At 32.4% G+C, this 20,220-nt stretch overlaps 1 protein-coding gene across 7 annotated transcripts in view; it reads right to left on the reverse strand.

Moving 5' to 3' along the window:
• The window catches only part of LOC106465376 (ESF1 homolog), a 54,570-nt gene that overhangs the window by 1,464 nt on the left and 32,886 nt on the right, over nucleotides 1-20,220 (reverse strand). For all 7 annotated transcript variants that reach the window (XM_022393261.1, XM_022393260.1, XM_022393262.1 and 4 more), the window contains exons 7-11: nucleotides 13,907-14,071; nucleotides 10,684-10,808; nucleotides 9,470-9,584; nucleotides 7,640-7,713; nucleotides 5,845-5,994 (exon numbers count right to left, since the gene is read on the reverse strand). In XM_022393261.1, coding sequence (XP_022248969.1) covers nucleotides 5,845-5,994; nucleotides 7,640-7,713; nucleotides 9,470-9,584; nucleotides 10,684-10,808; nucleotides 13,907-14,071 — 629 coding nt within the window. The remainder of the gene's footprint in view (nucleotides 1-5,844; nucleotides 5,995-7,639; nucleotides 7,714-9,469; nucleotides 9,585-10,683; nucleotides 10,809-13,906; nucleotides 14,072-20,220) is intronic.

Consider the following 20,220-nt stretch of genomic DNA (forward strand, 5'->3'; position numbering starts at 1 on the left):
ATATATATATATATATATATATATATATATATATATATATACGCATGTATAACGAGTCACATACTTAAGCTTATTGTAATTAAAAAATAATTTTATTATACGAAGTATATGAAATATTTACCTCAATCCTTATTGTTAATAATTCTCAAGTTAACCTTAGTACTCAATGGTCAGATGTTAACATTTTCCTTCCTTGAAAATGTATTTTTGATAGATTCTCACCTCCGTACACAGCATAGCTATCTTCCTTATGCATGTGCTTAAGAGAATTGCATGCCACTAGCCTTAAGCTAACTCCCAGCTCATTTCACATGTTTTAAAGTGAACTGCTCTAGTAAATGATGATGTCATCATGTGACAACAGCCTCTTACAAGAACACCTCATCTCAGAGTAGGTACTGATAAAGTCAGGGTGTATGTTGTGAGTGACTTTCATTATCCTGGTTCGATGCAGATTTTAGGTAACTATACTGTAGGAGACAACACCAGCCATTTGGTGGGATCCTGTCTGATGAAAAGGGAAACAGTGGGGAAAAAAACAAAGAACACTCACCCATCTAATGATGGTGGGTTGATTGGAAAATGGCAATTGGAGGAAGTTTAAAACCCTATGGAGACAAAACAGCCAAATGATGTAGATAATGAGTGATGAAGGTGTGGGTGCATAGTCCGTATGCCTGCCTGGAGGATCTAATCCAATGGCTGGCAAAAATGGGCAACTAAAAATGAGTAAGGTGATGAATCTGATGTAAAGAAAGGTGGAATAGCCTGTGAAAATCCACATCCATGGATTCATATACCAATCAAAGAAGTTGATGGATCTATCCAGTAAAGGTAGAAGGATAGAGGTCCCTGGAAGAAGGGTCCCAGGATAAAAACAGACAATGAAAGGTACTCTGAAAGGGGGAAGTATGTGATAAGTAACATCAAACAGCCCAACCAAGACATAGTAACCAGTCTTGGTCTGAACAATCATTGAGGTAAGGGAGGAAGATAAAAGAGAAAGTGCAGTCACTTTCCCAAGTAGCAGAAGTTTTAGGAAGGAAAGTTCAGTCTGGATAGAGAAGTATGTAAGTACGTTGAAAAAGAGTGTGAGAAGAATCAATCATATAGATATCCAAATGACCATGACCATAGGAAAGAAGGAGGAGGTAATAAGTTTTAAAGGAAAGGTGGAATAAAGAGCAAATAGCAATGGCTTGAATGGGTCACGTGCAAAACCCCACTGAGGTTTCAGTCAAGTATGTGAGTCAGGTGAGAGGACAGTGAAGAAGGAAGGAGCAAAAGAGTGGAGAGAACATGGAAGAAAACACCCTGCAGTACTGGGAAAGGCAAAATGTTGTGGATAACACCACCCAATAATCAGCAATGTTGGAAACCCATAAAACATGGTTGAATAACCCAGTAAAGAAGGCAGAAAGGTTGTTCATAGTGGGCAGGAGAAAAGGAATGGCAGATGGACACACCACTTACACTGATATACAGACAAAGTGAAAGAGTGACAGGAATGAGACAAGAGAAAAGCTACACAATGAAAGAGTCTGGCCCAATGGGAGATGGACCAGACAAATCACACATGTGCAGATGGAGGGATAATATCATTTGATGAAACAGTGACATGTGAGGCTGAAACAAGAGAGAGGGGATACTGGGTAGAGGAAGAGTGGATCTGGTTGCCAAGCCAAGAAGCAGAGGTACTAACACTGATCTGTCAAAGAGGCACCAGCAAGAGGTACTACAGATCAAGGCAAGGACTTAAGGGAGGAGACAAAGAGGAGGATATAGATAAAGGAAAAGGTGAGACTAGTTCTGGCCAAAAACGTTGACAGCCAGTGTTAAAGGAAACCAAAAAAGTAGAAGCTTAGAATTTGGAGGGGATGGCAAAAGCATCTATGAGAGGTGTGCCCAACTGAGAATAAACCCAACAAAAGAACTGCTGATCGAGAGACCATTCTGTGGATAGAATGCAGTCTGGCCAAACGAGGCAGTAAACAACAAAGTTCATAGCTCCCAGTACATGACAGGCAATCAGACGAATATGATGAGAAGGAGCCCAGAAAAGGAGGTTGTAAGTCTGAAAGCAAAGGGTCCTGGAATGAGTGTCCTTTGATGACTGATGTATGAAACAACCATGGAATTGTTGGAAGGGATCATGATCAAATCATTTTACACAATGGGTAGGTAATGAGAGCATATCCAATAGACAGCAATTAGTTTGAGCATGTTGATGTGAAGTGAGCATTGATCCTATGTCCAAAGATCAGATGTCATGATGTTCAGAGATACTACACAACCAAAGAGGAAAGCATTGGTAAAGAGGTGAAGATCCAGTCTGGAGAGAGGTAAGGGGAATCCAGAGATGGTGATGGACTGGTTCAACCATCAAGACAATTCTTCAAGTAGCAGAGGAGAAAGGTAGATAGATAGTCATGTAAAAGGGGATTCATAGACCCAGTCCGTAAAGATGGTGAGTGAAAGTCCTCATGATGTAGCTGAATACATAAAGGAATGACGCAATACTGAAAAGAAGAGCATGGAACTAGGAGATGTAATTCTGGTGAACAGATTGCAGAAAGGGTCTCGAAGATGGGGCAACTGGGATGTGAAGGAATGCACCTAAAACATCAACCTTGGTCATCTACAGCCTGGGTGAAAAGGACCACTGGAGAGAAAAGAAATCTTCCACTTGAAAGTGTGAAATGACCAGAAAGTAATTGAGCCCTTCTATTTCCTACTATGGCCTGTACCACTTCTGTCTTATCCCTACTTATCTGGGTCCTCTGCTTATCATGCTTTGCCAACCTCTGGTCTCAGTTTTCTGCTGACACATAGGTTCTCCAATTCCTCACACATGGTCTGCCTCTCCTCTTTCTGTTTTATTTTCTTCTCCCTCTGATCCTCTGTATCTTTAGTGTCTCAAGGAGATGATATCAGAACTTTTGGCCAAACATGCCATTGAATGTATACAACTCTTCTTGTCTATATGTGGTCCCAAAGAAGACTGGTGTCTGGTAATCGACCACTCCTCTTGACATTCGTGTTCATGCTGACACCTTTCTGGAACAACTTCATAACCTTATGCCTTGCCCTCCTTGCTTATATGATTCTCATGTCTTGACTTATAGTCATTCTAGTTTTTCTTTACTTGATTCCCAATCTTTGAAATCTCTTTTACCTCTTTAAAGAGCAAATTCCTTGTCTTCTGTTTTGCTCTCTAGTGCTCAATTTTCGTGTCTTCATCTTTTTCTTATTACCCTTCTTTTTTTGATGAGGAAGGAAAACTAGATAATAATGTGACAGTGAGATCAAGTCTTGTAATAGAGTGAAAGGTTTAGAGCTTTCCTCAACCAGTAGGAAGTTATCTAAAGCAAAACCAGAAGGAGGGAACAGGCAAAAGAATTTGTCTTCCTCTTGTTTGACTTAAAAATTGAGGACGAGACAGGATACCAGAAGAATGAATGGGAACAGAAGGCTCACAACCCTTTGTACAATAGCCATGATGTCTTCCTCAGTCAATGATCCTCCTGAAGCCATAGTTAAAATAGGTCTTGTGTATGAAATGTTTTCACCCACGCAGGAGTAAATAGAAGTCTTCAAAGTCATATTAACTTGTGAATTTATAGTAACAAAATTAAGCAATAATGACAAATTCTAAAGTATAATGAAAACCGAAGTTTCATTAACAAGTGCAAATCTCAGCAAATTTAAGATGAACAAATTTAAACAAGTTTGTGTTGTTCAATGCTGAGGAGAAGAATGAAGTTATCATGAGTGCAAGTTCATAAAGGTAGTTACTGTGCATGGAGGTTGTGCTGTCCTACTAGTGGTGTTTTTGTATTGCATAATGACTTCATCATGCACCAGCATAGTTCATCTTAAAATATGTGAAATCAAGTGGAAGTTACCTCAAGTCTAATAGCATGTAAACCTCTTAGGCAGATATAATGAGGAAAATTAGCATCTTTGAACTAGTAATTATGATCCTTAATACTGTGACAAACAATATATAGAAGTTTCTTTTTATTTTATTTCACATTAAATTTTAAATTTAGTATTTAGTTATCTCAAAGTCTAGACATCTTAAATAAGCAAGAGAAGATATGTAGTGATCTTTGGAATTATTGACAGGAATTAGGTAGAAATCACTTAACATTTTTGCCATTGGCATATTTTTCTGTGCATGCCATGAGGTTTTAGTGAGTTACATTCAAAATTTAATTCAAGCACTTTATTATCATAGCATACAAATAAACTTGGCATCAAAATTTAGCTAATAATCCAAAGTTTAATACAAGTTTTAAGTTCTTAATTCTATAAGGCAATATTGAAAAAAAATCTTCAATTTCCCCTAATATGAGAATTGTGGCATTTGCTCTCTAGGTATCACCTCTTCTCCAATGTATTTACCACCTCTCCAAGAAGTACAAAATTTAATGTAAATTACTCATTATATCGTGGTCATTGCTCAGGCAAAGCATAATTTTTGTAGGTTTCAATCTTATTTAGTTACAGAGCCAGAAACTAGAAAATCAGACCCCCCTCTTGCTGCACCCAACTGTCATACCCTCTCTTTCACAAATTGCCAGTAGTTCTCTCTGATAATTAATACTGTATTACTTATAACCAATAGAAAGCCAAGGTTTTAATCTATCAAATGAGTTGTTATAGTACATTGTTTTTGTACAGATAATTATCCATTTTACTTCCAATTCAAACGTTATTTTCAAGGGAAACACACTGACAAGCTTAGCTGAATTTTTGACAGCTCTTGTTACACAGACTATGATAATTAGAAAGCCAGAAAATTTGTGATAGTTATGGGACATTGTCTGCTTTTTGCGTGTTATTATTCTGTGTTATTCAGTGCATTACTTAATTAACTGTACATTATGTAATTGGATCAGATAATGTGAGCTACACATTCACCAAGTGATTTTCAACTTATTAGCTAGATACAGTTCAAAGGGCAATAAAAAAATAAAATTTAAGTATAAACAGATGTACACTTATAAGTCTAAAACTATTTAGGACATACAAATGTAGTTTCATGTTACAATTTGAAGTCATTCTAGAAAGAAAAAAATGAGTAATTTAGATTTATTTTTATTTTTCTTGGCAGTTATGAGGTTGGTCAATTTGACCAACCTCATATGCAGTTAGAGTAGGGAAAATAAAGGACAAAATATAAAGTTTTCCTGAAAAAATACTTTTGAAATTTATTTATGAGGTTTTAGGGATTATGCAAATGAATATGAAGAAAATAATTTTTAATCTTAACATGAAAATCCTTTTGCACTCAGAGCAATCACCACTTTGACTCCATGTTCATGGAGAAATGTTAGTTTAAATTCTTCATTAAATATTATGATTTTTAGTCTACAAATGACTTAATTTTTATTGAAAGCTTGTGGAATTTCATAAAGATACACAAAACATATTATAAGTTATACTATGGAAAGTATAAAGATCAATTTGTGGTCACAAACTTGGCCATTTGAGCCAAGCTCATAGCAAGAGAGAGTTAACAAAATATGTTGCACAGTTTTATCACTTCAGTGAAAATCACAGTAGAATATATTGTAACATACCTAAAATGAAAAACATTGATTGATTTTACAATTTTAAACCTATGGCCTGAAATAAAGCTGGAATTAGCTGAAATTGAAGAAAAACCTTGTGAACTTCAAAAACACACTAAAACTTTAGATGCTTATATCATTAACATTGTAATCTGTTCCTATATAGTTTGTTTGACTGCAACACCATATTTAATTTTGTTGCAATTAAGTGGGATAGAGGACAAGTAATTTGCAAAAAAAAATCTATATATATATTATAAATTACTTGAAAGTCATCAGCACTTTTCTTCTTAATCTCTCCTTTTTTCTTCATCTTTTTAGTTTTTTTTGGAACTTCATTATCTTTAAGAAGCTTCTTGAGGCTGAAATGATGTTTTTTGTCATCCTCATCCATTGTCAGTAGTTCTAGTTGGGCCTACAGTAAAGAAGCAAAAACCCAATAGACTATTAAAAAAAAAGAAAGTTAAGACTCAAAAATTAGATAAATGTCAAATGTAGTAAAATTTGTAGATGATTTTCCTGCTTAACTTGCAAGTAACAAATGAAATTGTCAGATAATTTTTTTTACACTTCTTTACATAGCTCGTTAAATCTTTTGCGGGTTACACTACAATGAAATGTGACAATGAACAAGTAACTATTGTGAATGATGGCTATCTGGAAGCTCTAGAATTTCAATACTGATCAAACGTTTTTTTTATAGTTGTTGGAATAATCCTAAAATTACCCAAGCCTTAAGGAAAGTCATAAATCTAAATTTTTTTGCCATAAATTTTAGATCCATCTCTAAAAGATGTGCACATTTGACTAACAATATATTGGTGAAAAAAGGGCTTTGATCAACTTCAAGCTCTGAAACAGAAGGCACATAAACACAACATGATACTTAGCAGCCTAGTTTTCAATATGCAAGTATCAAGACTCCTAATTACTTACAGCTTATAGTGAATCAGTTAAAAAATTAACTTCACAAGCATGGTGCTGTTACTATTAGGAAAAAAAAAATATTAACTGTAAGTTAAGGTCATATTCTTTGACACTATGTGGTAGTACAATACTCTCTTATCATTTCAAAAATGATGATGAATGTTCTCGATTGATAGTAATGAATGTTAAAAATAAGCAGGTTCAGTCAATACCTAGCATGTACATTTATACTCTTTAGATTTGTGGTTCACAATTTACTTATAGTTAGCACTTTTAAAATTGTTGTTTTGCACTTCTTGAATGACTCCAATAATTTTAAGTATAGTTTTTCATGAATTTTCTGGCACGATGAGAAACTGTGATCACGTTTACTCAATAAACAAATATGTCTAAATGAAGTCATAGCGAAATATTTTTTTTCTGTATCTAAGAATAACATGTCCAGAAAAAACAAACAAAAAATTTCAAGAGCTACTCAAAAATATTTTACATATTATCAAAGAATTCAAACTACTTCATTCTACTGTTATATGATCAGGCTTACATGAACTAATCCTTGTTAAAGAGAAGCTGTCTAGGACTAGAATTAGGCCACATGAAACAGAATTTTTTCAATGGAAAAATTAATTGCATACAAATAGAAGGCAAAAATATATTTATTTTGTACAAAGGGCCTCCCCAAAATGTTAAAGCAGAGAAATTAAAACTTGATAGGATCTAAGAGTGACTCCTCCTAATCCTAAGATTCAAAGCGACTTTTGCATATAACATCATGGGCACCAAGGTTATGAACAAACACAATTTATGGTTATTCTCCACTTCATTTGAAGTCCAGTATCCTTTGAAAATTGATGCCTATCAGTTTTGTTCTTAAAACTTGAGTACAAAGCAAAACCTAATGTTTAAAAAATTAGAAATGCTTGTGTGAACAAGATGCACAAAAGCCTATGTAAACCTCTGCTGTGCCACTTTAGTGGTAAGTGAGCTAATCAAAGCCATTGTTGAATATATTCTAGAAAGTTTCAGTAGACAATTATAATATTAAAAAGTTTATAATCATTGAAGTTACTAGAATGCATGCAATTAAAATGAGTTTTAAAAATCAGAAATTGTTTAAAAATTATTTTGTGTACCTTTGATTCACCATCTTCTGGTTCAAGATTTGATTTCTTTCTTCGTTCCTTTTTTTTTCTTACCTTATCTTTATCTGCAAAAAATACGTGTATATTGAAAAGTACATTTCCTTATACTACTCACTACTTGTGTTTTTATGTTCGTTTAATGATGCTACTATTCAATATTTTTCTGTGAAGAAACAACACAAATATGAGAATTCCACATGAAAGTTCAGGAACAGAATTAGTGCCAAGGCATGAAATAAATTGAGTGATTAAAATTTTAACAAACAAAAAACTATGCTAAATGAGTACTTTTCATTTTATATAATAAAAATACATCAATGCACATCTTACAAATGGTGCTTTGTAAACAAGCAGATGAAAAACGTTAAAATATGTTGCACAGTAAAGAAACAAACAAATTGTAGTAACACATTTTTATCTTCTTATATTTAATATAATTTCTTGTTGTAAAATTTAAAAATGTCTACATTAGAGTAGGTGATTTGAAGTTTACATTCTATAATATTGTAAAACCTTTTATTCTTTTACAGTATCAAAATATTCTATGTTTCAGAATACTAATAACTAACAACATTTGCCATAATACAAAAAGTTCAAATATTATTCTGTACATCTATGAACAATGTATCCAGTTAAATTAAAACAGCTAGTTATAAATCCTAGAAATAATGATAAAATTAAATAATCTTTACATATGTATTTATTTTATTATGTTTCATGATTCAGTAAAACTTTAGATTGCTTACCCAAAAGAAAAACTATTAAAAACAAGGCAAAAAATCATATAAAACATGTTTATATAGGTCAGGGGTTCCCAAACTGGGGTCCATGAACTCTTGTGGACTGCAGAAAAGAGGGGGGCATAGCAAGTAAACATTACTTTTAAGGTACTCAGTGTCTATAGATTCACTGGTTGTGGGGGGGGGGGGGGGGGGGCGTCAGTCAGGATGTCCTTGAATGCTTTGTGCTGAGAACATTTGGGAACCCATGATGTAGGTTATCCTCACTATCAAATTTCAACCACAAGAAAAGATGAATATTTAAAAAAAATCTTAAAATGGAGAAGGGAGAGGGTAACATGTCTTTTTTTAAAAAATTGACAAATTTTCCTAACTTTGCCAGAAAGAAATTAAGGTTAAACAATGAAAACTTTAAGGAGTATGTTAATGACAAAATAATTATCATCACTACTTGTAAAAAAAAAACTCTGCTCTAAATGTTATTACAGAAAATTTTTCACATTCTTTTTTCCTTGTTTTGGAAATATAAATTATTAAAATTGCAGTTAAAAAACTAAGTTCTGTTAATGATAAAATACTGTACATTTTATACAAATTAAAAAAAATAGTATTATATCTTTTGAAATAATGATAGAAATAATATTGGCAGAAGTTAATCATTTTAAGTTAAGGTAGCACCATGGATTTCTATAAAATGATTCAAAAACTAAACAAATAAAAAAATAACCAAAAGCTTGACAGCTTTCCAAAATAGGTTTATTCTTCATCAGAAGTACAAGCTAATTATTTATGTATTAAACTGAACAACAAAACAAAATTATTTGGTTTGAAAGTGCAATTAGTATTAGAATGATGTTAATTCTTTCAGCATTTTCATTTAATCAAATGAAACTGTAATAAAGCAATGGATCATCTGGCACAGTGGTGATATAAATTTTATTTTGTTAAAGTTAACTTACACTGAAATAAGAATCTTGTAAAAAATATTTCAAAACAAGACAAAGATTTGACAGAAAAAATAAAATTTGTGATATAAGGAAAAATCAACTAATATTTAATATATAGGCAGTGTAATACATACCACTGCTCTTAAGAAATTCTTCTTTGAAGTAAGAACTTTCAAGATCTAGATCAGATGGAACTTCATCATCACTAAAAGGTTGATCCTCATTTGTAACATCATTGGTACCTTGTTGCTATATAGTATAAAGTACACAAAAATATGTTCATAAAAACTGAAACATCAGATGTAACTATATTACTCTTCAGATATTAAATTGTTATTACTAGTTAACTAGTGCTATTGCACATATAAGTATATAGTATGTAGAGGGCTATCAAATTATATGTGCAAATACTTTTTATAACAGCATTAAAAGACTGTGATATAAACATTAGTTCAAAATGTTTATAATTATGCATGCAATAGCAACTGTTCATCACATACCATATAATTGTAGTAGGTTGACAAGCAGTTCTAAATTACTTAATGCACAGATTAGAGATGGTAATTTTTGTCTTCAAAATGACAAGTCAAATAGATTAAAGTTCTGATTGGCTAGGAAGAACATGCTATTTTCATAGGGATGTTATGGTGTACCATCTTAGCTATAGGTGGAGCCTCCTGATTAAAACACTACTTGACACTTTTCAGGTCAAAACACAACACAAAATGCAAATCATTTTGGAAACAAACTGTTAAGCAGAAACATCAGCATATTCATTCACTGGCTGTACAATACACATACCAAAATCAAAATTGGCTAATTGTGCATTTCTGAAAGATCCTTAAATACTGGTTTGAAGCTTGACAACAGTGACACAGGAACTAGGAGAGTGATCACTTCCCATACATTTGTGTAGAGGGAAACTGTAAATTTTTATTTGTCTAAAATAAAAACAACAACAAAAAAAAAACATTTGTTACTCAATAACAATACCCTTCATGAGTAAGTGATATCCTATACCACTTCTTAATAATAATGTCAAGCTTTCCACATGTTATCTGTTTAGAAGTTGAAGAACGTGAATTAATATGCTCAGAACCATGGGACATTATTAGAGAACTTTCAAAATTTTTAGAACATTAATACCTAAATCAATCAGATGGTAGCTCAAGACATGGAACTTGTTCAAAAGAATTATAACATTGAGGTTCTGAATATCTTTTCCAATCTTTATAACTTATCAGTCTACACCTTATTTATATGATTAGAAAGCTCAGTGACCTCCTGCAACCTAGAAAATATTTGAACTTCCAAATAAGTTCATTCAAATACATAAAGCTATTTATACTTTTTCATTTAGTTTTGTCACATTTTCTTTTTTCTTTTTTCTCTTGTCCAAGTATTCTTCCCATGGTGTTAATTCTTTTTCTTTCTTCTTCTTTTTTACTAAGCCTTCAGCAGTCTCTTTAAGTCCTATGTATTAAAGAATTGTTTTAAAAAAATTTCACATATTCAAATAGATTAAAATAGAAGAGTTACTCTTGATAACTTGTTTTAGACTTTTGTTTCATACTTAAAGAACTTTTCAATTCTAACTGCTAAACACATATGAATGTAATCTAACCATGTATAAGACATTCTTTCCTTCAACATTCAGTTATTATACTCTATCATATATTTAAAAAACTGACAGTTTCACAGCCTTTCAGTAATCACATTTCAAAAGTTGTTTTTTTTAGATGGAGAGAGAGAAAACTGACCCTTAGGGTGAACTTATTTTTGCATAACATAATGATTATATATCATACGCTCTTTTCAAATTACTAGTCAAACCAACTATCATATGTATATATTCAATTATTTCCAGAAAAAAGCAAGTATCAGTGCATATTTTTTTTTTTTACTCTGGCTAAATTAGAAAATTAAAATTTTCTCACTTTTAACACACATACACATGAATTTTGTTTCCTTAGACAGTAAATAGTTGTAGTATGCTTTTGTATAAGCATATAGCTACACAATGGGCTATCTGTGTTCTGCCCACTACTGGTATCATATCCCAACTTTTAGCACTGTAAGCCCTCAGACTTATCAATGAACCACTGGGAGCACCTTTATTTAAATGCATTGCTTGAAGTGGCTAAAGCATTTTAGATTTGGTAATATATAGCAATAAAGTAGCTATAAAGGTCACTTTAAATGCAATTTGATACTTAACATAATTGATGATGTAGTTTCTTATCTCCTAACAAAATATTTTAATAATGTAAAGTGCAACAACTGAGGGCTAAAATTCTTTATTGTTCTATGAAACATGGATTTCCTTGACGCTTTTATTGTCTTGTTTCACTTATGAACACAGAACAGTATGGGCTAATGCAGTATATATGTAAAAACAGACTGATTTTCATAATCAATTTAAGTTAAAACAACCAGTAACCTGTAATAAATTTTACCATCCAACCTATATTCTAGACTTTCCATATTATTTCCATGAAATAAGGTTCAACCAAATAGAACAGGTACTACTATAAGAAAACTCATTTCACAACATGTATGTTAGTCATAAAATGATAAACTCCCAGAATAAAAAAAGAGTAAATGAAGCACAAGGGTCAAAGGATAATTAAAATAATAATACTTTGTACACAGTAGTTTTACATACACTAGTGTGACTTATCAGATACCTTCATAGATCAGGATTCAAAATTAACCCAGTAATGAATATAGCTAATTTAATATACCATTGTTACTTATAGTGATTAGATGCATTAATTCAACAGTTTATTACACTCACTGTTATCAATATATTCAGCCATAATTCCAATGATCTCACAAGGTTCAGTTAATGATTTATTGGATTTATGTGAAAAAATACATTTTAACAATTCAACCATGTAAATCTGTACAAAAATAATTTCTTATGTACTTGTGAGGTATATTCAGTAATTATTGAGGCTAGTTGACTAATATGAAACCATACAGAAAATCCATAACAGTAGTCCAAATTACATTCAATTCTAATATATTTAAAGTAGGAACTGATTCATAACTTGATTTACTCAGTTCTTATTAAACTTCTAGCCTAATTACAGAAAACTGCTCTAAATATTGATAACTCTTAAGCAAAGTTTCATGAAATATTTAAGATATCAGAGTGGTAAATTAGAACTAAACTAAATCTTTCTATTTCATTTTTGTTAACATTTAACTCTCCTATGCTAGGATGAACTGGTTTGATACCTTTGTTGTATGGTTTGTTTTATTGCATTACAAAAAAAAAAAACCCGACAGGATGAAACAGTTTGAAGTTTGCAGCTTTAGAAGAACTTTTTGCAGATTATGTAGCTTCTGCAAATAAAATATATTATTTTTAAATATGATGTTTGTATGAATTTGCAGCTTTGAAAATTCAAAAATATTCAATTTTGTTTTATTTAAGAAAATTAAAAATGCTTACCATTGTTGCATATATATTAATTACTGATTTTTAAGTCTTCTTACATTCCTGTAAAATTTTCCTATAAAGTTTTTATTTTTTAAACTGTAAATTTATTTTTGTTTCTATTTGAAAAACACTACACTTTGTTTACAATCACTGGTATATAATAAAAATAGCTTTTTTTTACCATATCAAAATCATAAGCAAACTGACTTTTTTAAAAAGATTCTTAATCAGAAGGTCTTGTATGATACAAGTTTCAAACCTATTTCATATTAATTTATATGTTTCTTTTACATTTCCTTGTGGCAATTTTCTTTTTCCATTCAAGCAGTTACTTAGGTTGATAAGGCCTAAGGTAAAACAAGGCCCAACACAGCAACCTTGTCAATGAAACAAAAACTTAATACAGATGAGCACAAAATGACTTAACTAAGTCTTTCTCATATTGTTTTATGATAAAGAAAGCTTTAATAAAAAATTAGGGCTCCAATTGTGGTGGAATGTATTCACAAGTATATTCTAGCAACATATCACAAAGATTAGTTGAACTGAAAGCCACATTAGTTTATATAGTTCCAAAGAACAGAAACATAGCTTTCATTACCTGTTTAGATTAAAGACCTATAATTTTTCTAAACTGAAATAAAGACAATTATATCATGCCAATACATACAAGGTTATATTCAAGTTACAAAGTCAAATTGGTGCTATTTTGTTCAAAACTATTACGACTTTCCTCCTAGGGAATTATGAGTGCTGTATTAAGATCTAATGACTATTTTGTTTGATGCATGGAAGAGTGACTAAAACATTATTTCTATTAATTTGTTTTCATTCAATGGTGCAATTCTGCTCTTGAGGTCAAATGCATCTATCAGAATGTTATATATATATATATATACACACACATATAGTCAATTACCTTAATTATGATGTTAATATACAAAAATTGAACTAATTTTTTTGTAATTGAAAGTTTCATTCCATTCAACATTATTGCACTGGAAAAAACAATACTAATTATTGTACATCCCTAAAGACTACATGTTTACAAATTATGTCAAAATAACAAACAATGAAAAGCAACTCAACTCTTTGTAGAAGATAGATGCTATAATCAACATACCAGGTTCCCATGTTATCTGCATCTCCACATCTTGGTCTTTATCTTTTTCCTCATTGTCTATTTCCAAGAGCAAGGATCGATACTTGGCTATTTGGTCAGCCACAGTCTCTTTTGCCTTAAATTCATTAGTTTCAACAGGTTTCTTTGATGGGACACCTTCCTCCTCTAAGCGATTAAGCATTAGTTTTATTTCAAAGACTCATTTCATATAAAATACTGTTTAAAAAACAAAAAGTGATACGGGTAACAAATGAAAAAGGAATATCACCTTCTTACAGCTGACAGTAATTTAATTTTCCTGGAGATCTGGTACTGTAATGTTTTTCAAGGATTTGATAATTACATTTCCACTACAAGATACTAAGTGCCTGGAATAGCACTATCTAAAAATAATTTCCTTATTCAACTAACTTGATTGTTGTTTAAGCATAAATTGCACAGTAGGTTATCTTCAATATCATGGATTGCACCCTGAATATCAGTGCTATAAGCCTTCAGGATTACTGCTGAGCCACTGAAAAGTAACACTCAAATAGAAATTCTATTTGATATAAAATTATGTAAAAATGAAAAACTAGAAAAGTTCAGAGTTGTGATTTTACTCAAAAAACATTTTTCTATTTCTCCTCCAAGATTAATGTAAATGTCATCCATTAGCTACTAAAACTGAATATTTACAAACAAAAATATTCAAGCAATAATACTCAATTGCATTTTAATTGGCAGATCTTTAGGTAAATTACCATTTGTGAGTAATACATCAAAGAAATGAGTATATAATAAGCCTGAGTGTTTAGAACAGATAAAAACACAAAGAGCCAAACAAAATAATATATATATAACTTTAAGTCAACTGTTCTAAGCATAAACAAATTATTCTTAAGAACAGACAGGTAGTTTGTATTTTTCAATAAAGTCCATCACTTACCAAATAAAATAATGAACAGAAAATGTTTACAAGAAGATTTAGTAACATCATATTGTATGTCCCTTTATAAAATGACCAAACAATATTTAAAAAATTAATAAACTGAGCTAAATTCTTTTGAACCTAAAGTACTTTAAGAGGATCTCCAAAATTTAAGACCTGTTTGTTTTACACTTCTCTTTTAACTGTATATAACATAGGAACAAATGTGAAAAACCAGAATGAGGATGTAAAATTGAGCTATGTAAAAAATTACAAATGACAAAGAAAATGATAATTGAGGTGTGTACGAGAATATTAAGGATAGGCACAGCTCCTAGTGAAAGTAAAGAATTTTGTAATAACATACCAAAATTTCATTTAATGTATTTAAATTTATTGTTTTAATAATGTTAAGTCTTTCAATTATTTAAATTATATTCCAAATAAAATTGTATATCAAGTTTACATCTAAGTCTAGCTTTGAAACATATTTTTTAGAAATCACTAGAGAATTAAACTATAAAAAAAGTTAAACTGAACTTAAAAATATTTCTACACACACTACTAACAAGGCTTACCTTGTGTTGAATCATTTTGTCATTATTGTATATCAGCTAAATACAACATGATAAATAATCTTTCAAGTACAGTCATTCATTCATAAACACTTCAATAATATCAAGGATGTGTAGCAAATAATTGTGTATAATTATCATATTATAACAAATTAATACTATGAAGGTTTTTGAAGTACTCAGTTTACTTTGTGCATAATCAATGAATGTGCATCTCAATAACAACCATTATTTTATCATCTTAATTATTAATGTGGCACAGTAAGCCCTCATTAGTCCAGACATCAACAATAGGGATTATTCAGAATCTGGGTGATATTTCATGTAGATAAATCTTCACAACATGAAAGTTATTATTTTCCTACACTAAAAATATATTTCCGATAGGTACTTACCTCCAATCACATAATAGCTTTACTTATTCAGTGCTGCCCTCTATATGCAAGATTTTTTTCACATACCATTAACCTTCAAACTACCACTTACCCCATGATCAACATGGTTCACTGTGTCTTTGCATGTAAATTATCTTGCAACAACCCTCCACCAATAGGAGTGTGACACACCTTCCTGATGCAAATTACTCCCTCTATTCGATTCCACCTAACCATCACTTCAAGATTAGGCAGAAATTAAGCACCGGTACCTTATCCCTTCTCACATAATATCTAGAATCCCACATTGAAAAGGTGGAGGGATCATAGCAAGGGATATATACAAGCATCCTTCAAAATTATCCAAAGAACACCAATGGAATGGGAACCCCTGTTGGAAGAAGAACACATGTGGGAGACTGCACCACTTCTGTAGCAGGTATACTCTTTGTCCAGTGTAGTAGTATCACATAAACAGGCAGAAATTGAGAGGAAAATATCCAATAAATGAGAGAAAAAATCTGAGGTGATCTGACCCCACATCCCACTGAAATCTCCAGAATCATAGTCCAGGAGAAGATTGAATCTGGGGCCCCAGCCACAGACTAAATGGTGGGGAAAGCTAAAATGGATGTGCTCCTTGGTGTAGAATGGCTAGGGCATGACTTGGTAGGTCAACTCCAGTCCAAAAACCAGGTTACATCGGCCTTACATCTTCTGGCCTATGGTAGGAGGAGGGTCTAAACCACCTTCACCTCAAATTGAGGAGAATGGAAGGAAAAAATTCTGTACCATTCAATTAAAGAGGGCACAGGAGCACAAATCCAAAACCAACACCAAACATCTGGAAACCCAATATCTGAATGATGGAAAGAAGGGACATGCCATTGTGGCAGTTCATTTAAAATCCAAAACCAATTGGACTGGTTCCTCTGTACAACATCAGCCTCTGGAAATGAACCTTACTGAGTAGAAGTGCCAGAGGAACTACATTTGCTTCATGCATAGATGACTGGCCAACTCTCCAAACAACCACAGTCTTGGGGAGAATCAAGCCAGATACATGAAACATCAACCTCTGGGACCCACTTGCACAGAAGTGGAGTGCATGAGGCAAAATCCCGTTATCAAGGTAGGATGAGGAATCGTGACCAACACATGTGTGAAGACTTGTGATGATTGGTTCAGCTCGAATCCAGAACCACTCACTGGGAACCAACATCCAGTCGATAGTAGGACAAAGGCAGATCTAATCTCTCTCTTTTATTATACATCTGTAATTCATGTGGAGGATGTACACCAGCACAACACCACCACTCTACTCTCTACTGAATGAAGTTGAGCACATTCAGGAAGTTGCCTCTATGATCCACCACCTCAGAGGCTAGGAACTGGTAAGTGGCAAGGATTCTCATACTCCACAAGAAGAAGAGGGGAAATGTGGTGGGGAGTCCAGAGGAAAGCTGACACTGGAGACAGTGCAATAGGTGACAATGAAATCCATATCTTGAAAATCAGACCACCCTTGATTTATTCAATCAAAAGGATGACATGGATGGGCAGCAATCACCTTCTGCTTTACCCATGAAATTGTAGAATATCTGAACTCAATGACTGCCTAATGAGGTTTGGTTTATTTTAAATTTTGTGCATAGTTACATGAGGGCTATCTGCACTAGCTGTCTCTAATTTAGCAGTAAAAGACTAGATAGAAGGCAGCTAGTCATCACTACCAACTCTTGGGCTACTCTTTTATCAATGAATAGTAGAATTGACTGTCACATTATAATGCCCCATGGCTGAAATGGTGAGCATGTTTAATGGGACAGGGATTTGAACCTGTGACCTTCAGATTGCGAGTCAAGTGCCCTAACTGTCTGGCCATGAGAAATGATGGTCAGGTGGGATCAAATAGAGGGTGTAATGTGCATCAGGAGGGTGTGTCATACTTTTATTGGTGAAGGTTTGTTGCATTATAAGTTATATGCAAAGATGCAGTGAACCACATTGATCATGGGGTAGGTGGGAGTTTCAAGGCTAGTGGCATGTGAAAAACACTTTACATACAGAGGGCAGCAGTGAACGAGAAAAGGTTTAATGTGAGAAGAGATAAGGTACCATATTGGAATATAATCAATAATCTTTACATTTACATTCTGAATCCAATCAGCTATTTCTAATAACAAACATGCATTTTCTATAGTAATCCGTACATGACTCCACAAGAACAAGTAGAGGTCAATCAGAACAGGAAATGAGGTTATAATTACTAACCACAAAACATTTAACTAGCAGGTACTGGTTTACAACAACTTTTCTGAAAATGACTTTCACAATAGGAATGTACATATAAACTATAATATATTGGTAATATCTTCTCTGTACAAACAGAAGAGAACATTTACAAGCTCAACCATTTCATAGTTTTCAACATAAATTTTACCATCAGCATAGTTTAAGGAACCAATCCTTAAGCAAGTTGTTTCTCATAAGTTCTTTTGGGTTTTCTGGTATATTTTTTAACCAAATCCTTAGCTCTCCTATAATTCTATAAATCTTCCAAACTAGTTAAGTTACACTTCTTAAACTTATACCACTCATCCCAAATCTTCTCCTTTACATCTCTAATAAGCCATTTAAGTTGCAACTTTCCTGTCATCCTTTTATTCATTTTTTTCTTATTTTTAAAAATTTGCAAAACCTTACTCGCACCACCTTTTAACTCATTAATCCAATTCACTAATGACAGCCAATTCTGAGACCATGAGATGAGATCTTTCTGAAAATTAAGAAATAAAACTTCCTTTTTTTTTTATCTAAACATGTAATAGTATGTAAAACCTACTTATTTAATGATTACTCTTCTCCAAATCTCCCCCCAACTTCAACTCTTGCAACTTAATACTCCTAACATATTGATCAGGATGTGATTAAGAATGATGTAACTAGTTGTTATCACTTAATGTACCATGAATGAACATTACTTTTTTGTACAACTTTAGTCAACAGTTATATAATAACCTGGCAAAACAAAGAATAAAAGAAAAAGATCCCCGTCACTATTTTATTTGATTGTTGATTTCAAGATGAACATACAACAACAAAAAATTACTATCTGGTCATGGTGCACTTTAAAAAGATCTAATCTGGCAACAGTTAATAGTGTGCTAAAATTCTATAAGATTACAGTAATTGTTGTAGATTTATCCTTTATATAATACATTTTTTAAGTTGTATCTTAGCTCATGACCAGTAAAATTTGTAACCAAACAGTACTGACTGGTCCAACATTTTGTTCAATAGTAAAGTATCTATTAAATTCCTCATGTACTTCTTTAACCAGCATCCATTACCAGAGAGGATTTCTTTCCTCTGATAAACTCAAAAGGCAATGAGGTATAATAATAAGTAGTAAAATGTACGGCAATATACTTATGGTGCAGTAAACCTGTAAAACACAATTCATTTAGGAGTCAGATGTATGTATCTATGTTAGATCTATATGAATTCTTTAAATACAGAATTATGTCATAAATAAGACTGTTTTGTGTACTAGGTGTTATTAATTTATTTATTTTGTGTTTGTAATTCATTGATGTTGAGGCTATCAAACATTGTGTGCAATCCATTGATGTCAAGGCTATAGAAATTTCTAGAAGGCCTAAGTGATAGACGTATAAGTAGCTGTGACCAGATGAGTGGAAACAAGAGTAATAGTACAGTCATGTGAAAGAGAAGTCGGTCAGAGAAGAGTTAAAAAATGTAAAGTTAACTGTTGTGGAAGTGATAGACGTATAAGTAGCTGTGACCAGATGAGTGGAAACAAGAATAATAGTACAGTCATGTGAAAGAGAAGTCAGTCAAAGAAAAGTTAAAAAATGTAAAGTTAACCATTGTGGAAGTGAATGGCCTTATGGTTGATAAGTTAGAGTGAGATTAACAGTTTGAAAGAGATAAGGAAAATAATCTGTCTTGTCAAAAGGTGTTCTAAGCTAATTGAACCCACCTGTGTGGACTTTGATGAAAAGGAGAGGATTATTTGGAAACATGAAAAGCAGACAATTATTGGAAGTACAGGATACAACTGGGGTAACTCACACAACAGTGTAAGTGAATTATATACAGATACTATTGCGATAAAAATAGAGAAAAATAGTTTGGCTTGTTAACTGAATTCTAAAGCAATCGAATTGGTCTAAGTGGACATTTGACAAGAAGATAACTGTATAGTGTTTAAGGTACAACTAATTATATGACATAGAAAAATAGATTGGCTTGTCAACAGAATTCTAAAGCAATTGAATAGGCCTAAGTAGACTTTTAACAAAAAATACGAGAATTGTATAGTGTTTAAGATACAACTATGATCTCCATAGTGTAAAGAATTTTGTATATACATTCAACTTCTTTCTAATACATATAAATACTTTTTCTAAAAAAGTGGAGTGTGTGCTG

Source organism: Limulus polyphemus, unplaced genomic scaffold, assembly GCF_000517525.1.
Source record: "Limulus polyphemus unplaced genomic scaffold, Limulus_polyphemus-2.1.2 Scaffold1924, whole genome shotgun sequence".
NCBI classification, from domain to species: Eukaryota; Metazoa; Arthropoda; class Merostomata; order Xiphosura; family Limulidae; genus Limulus; species Limulus polyphemus.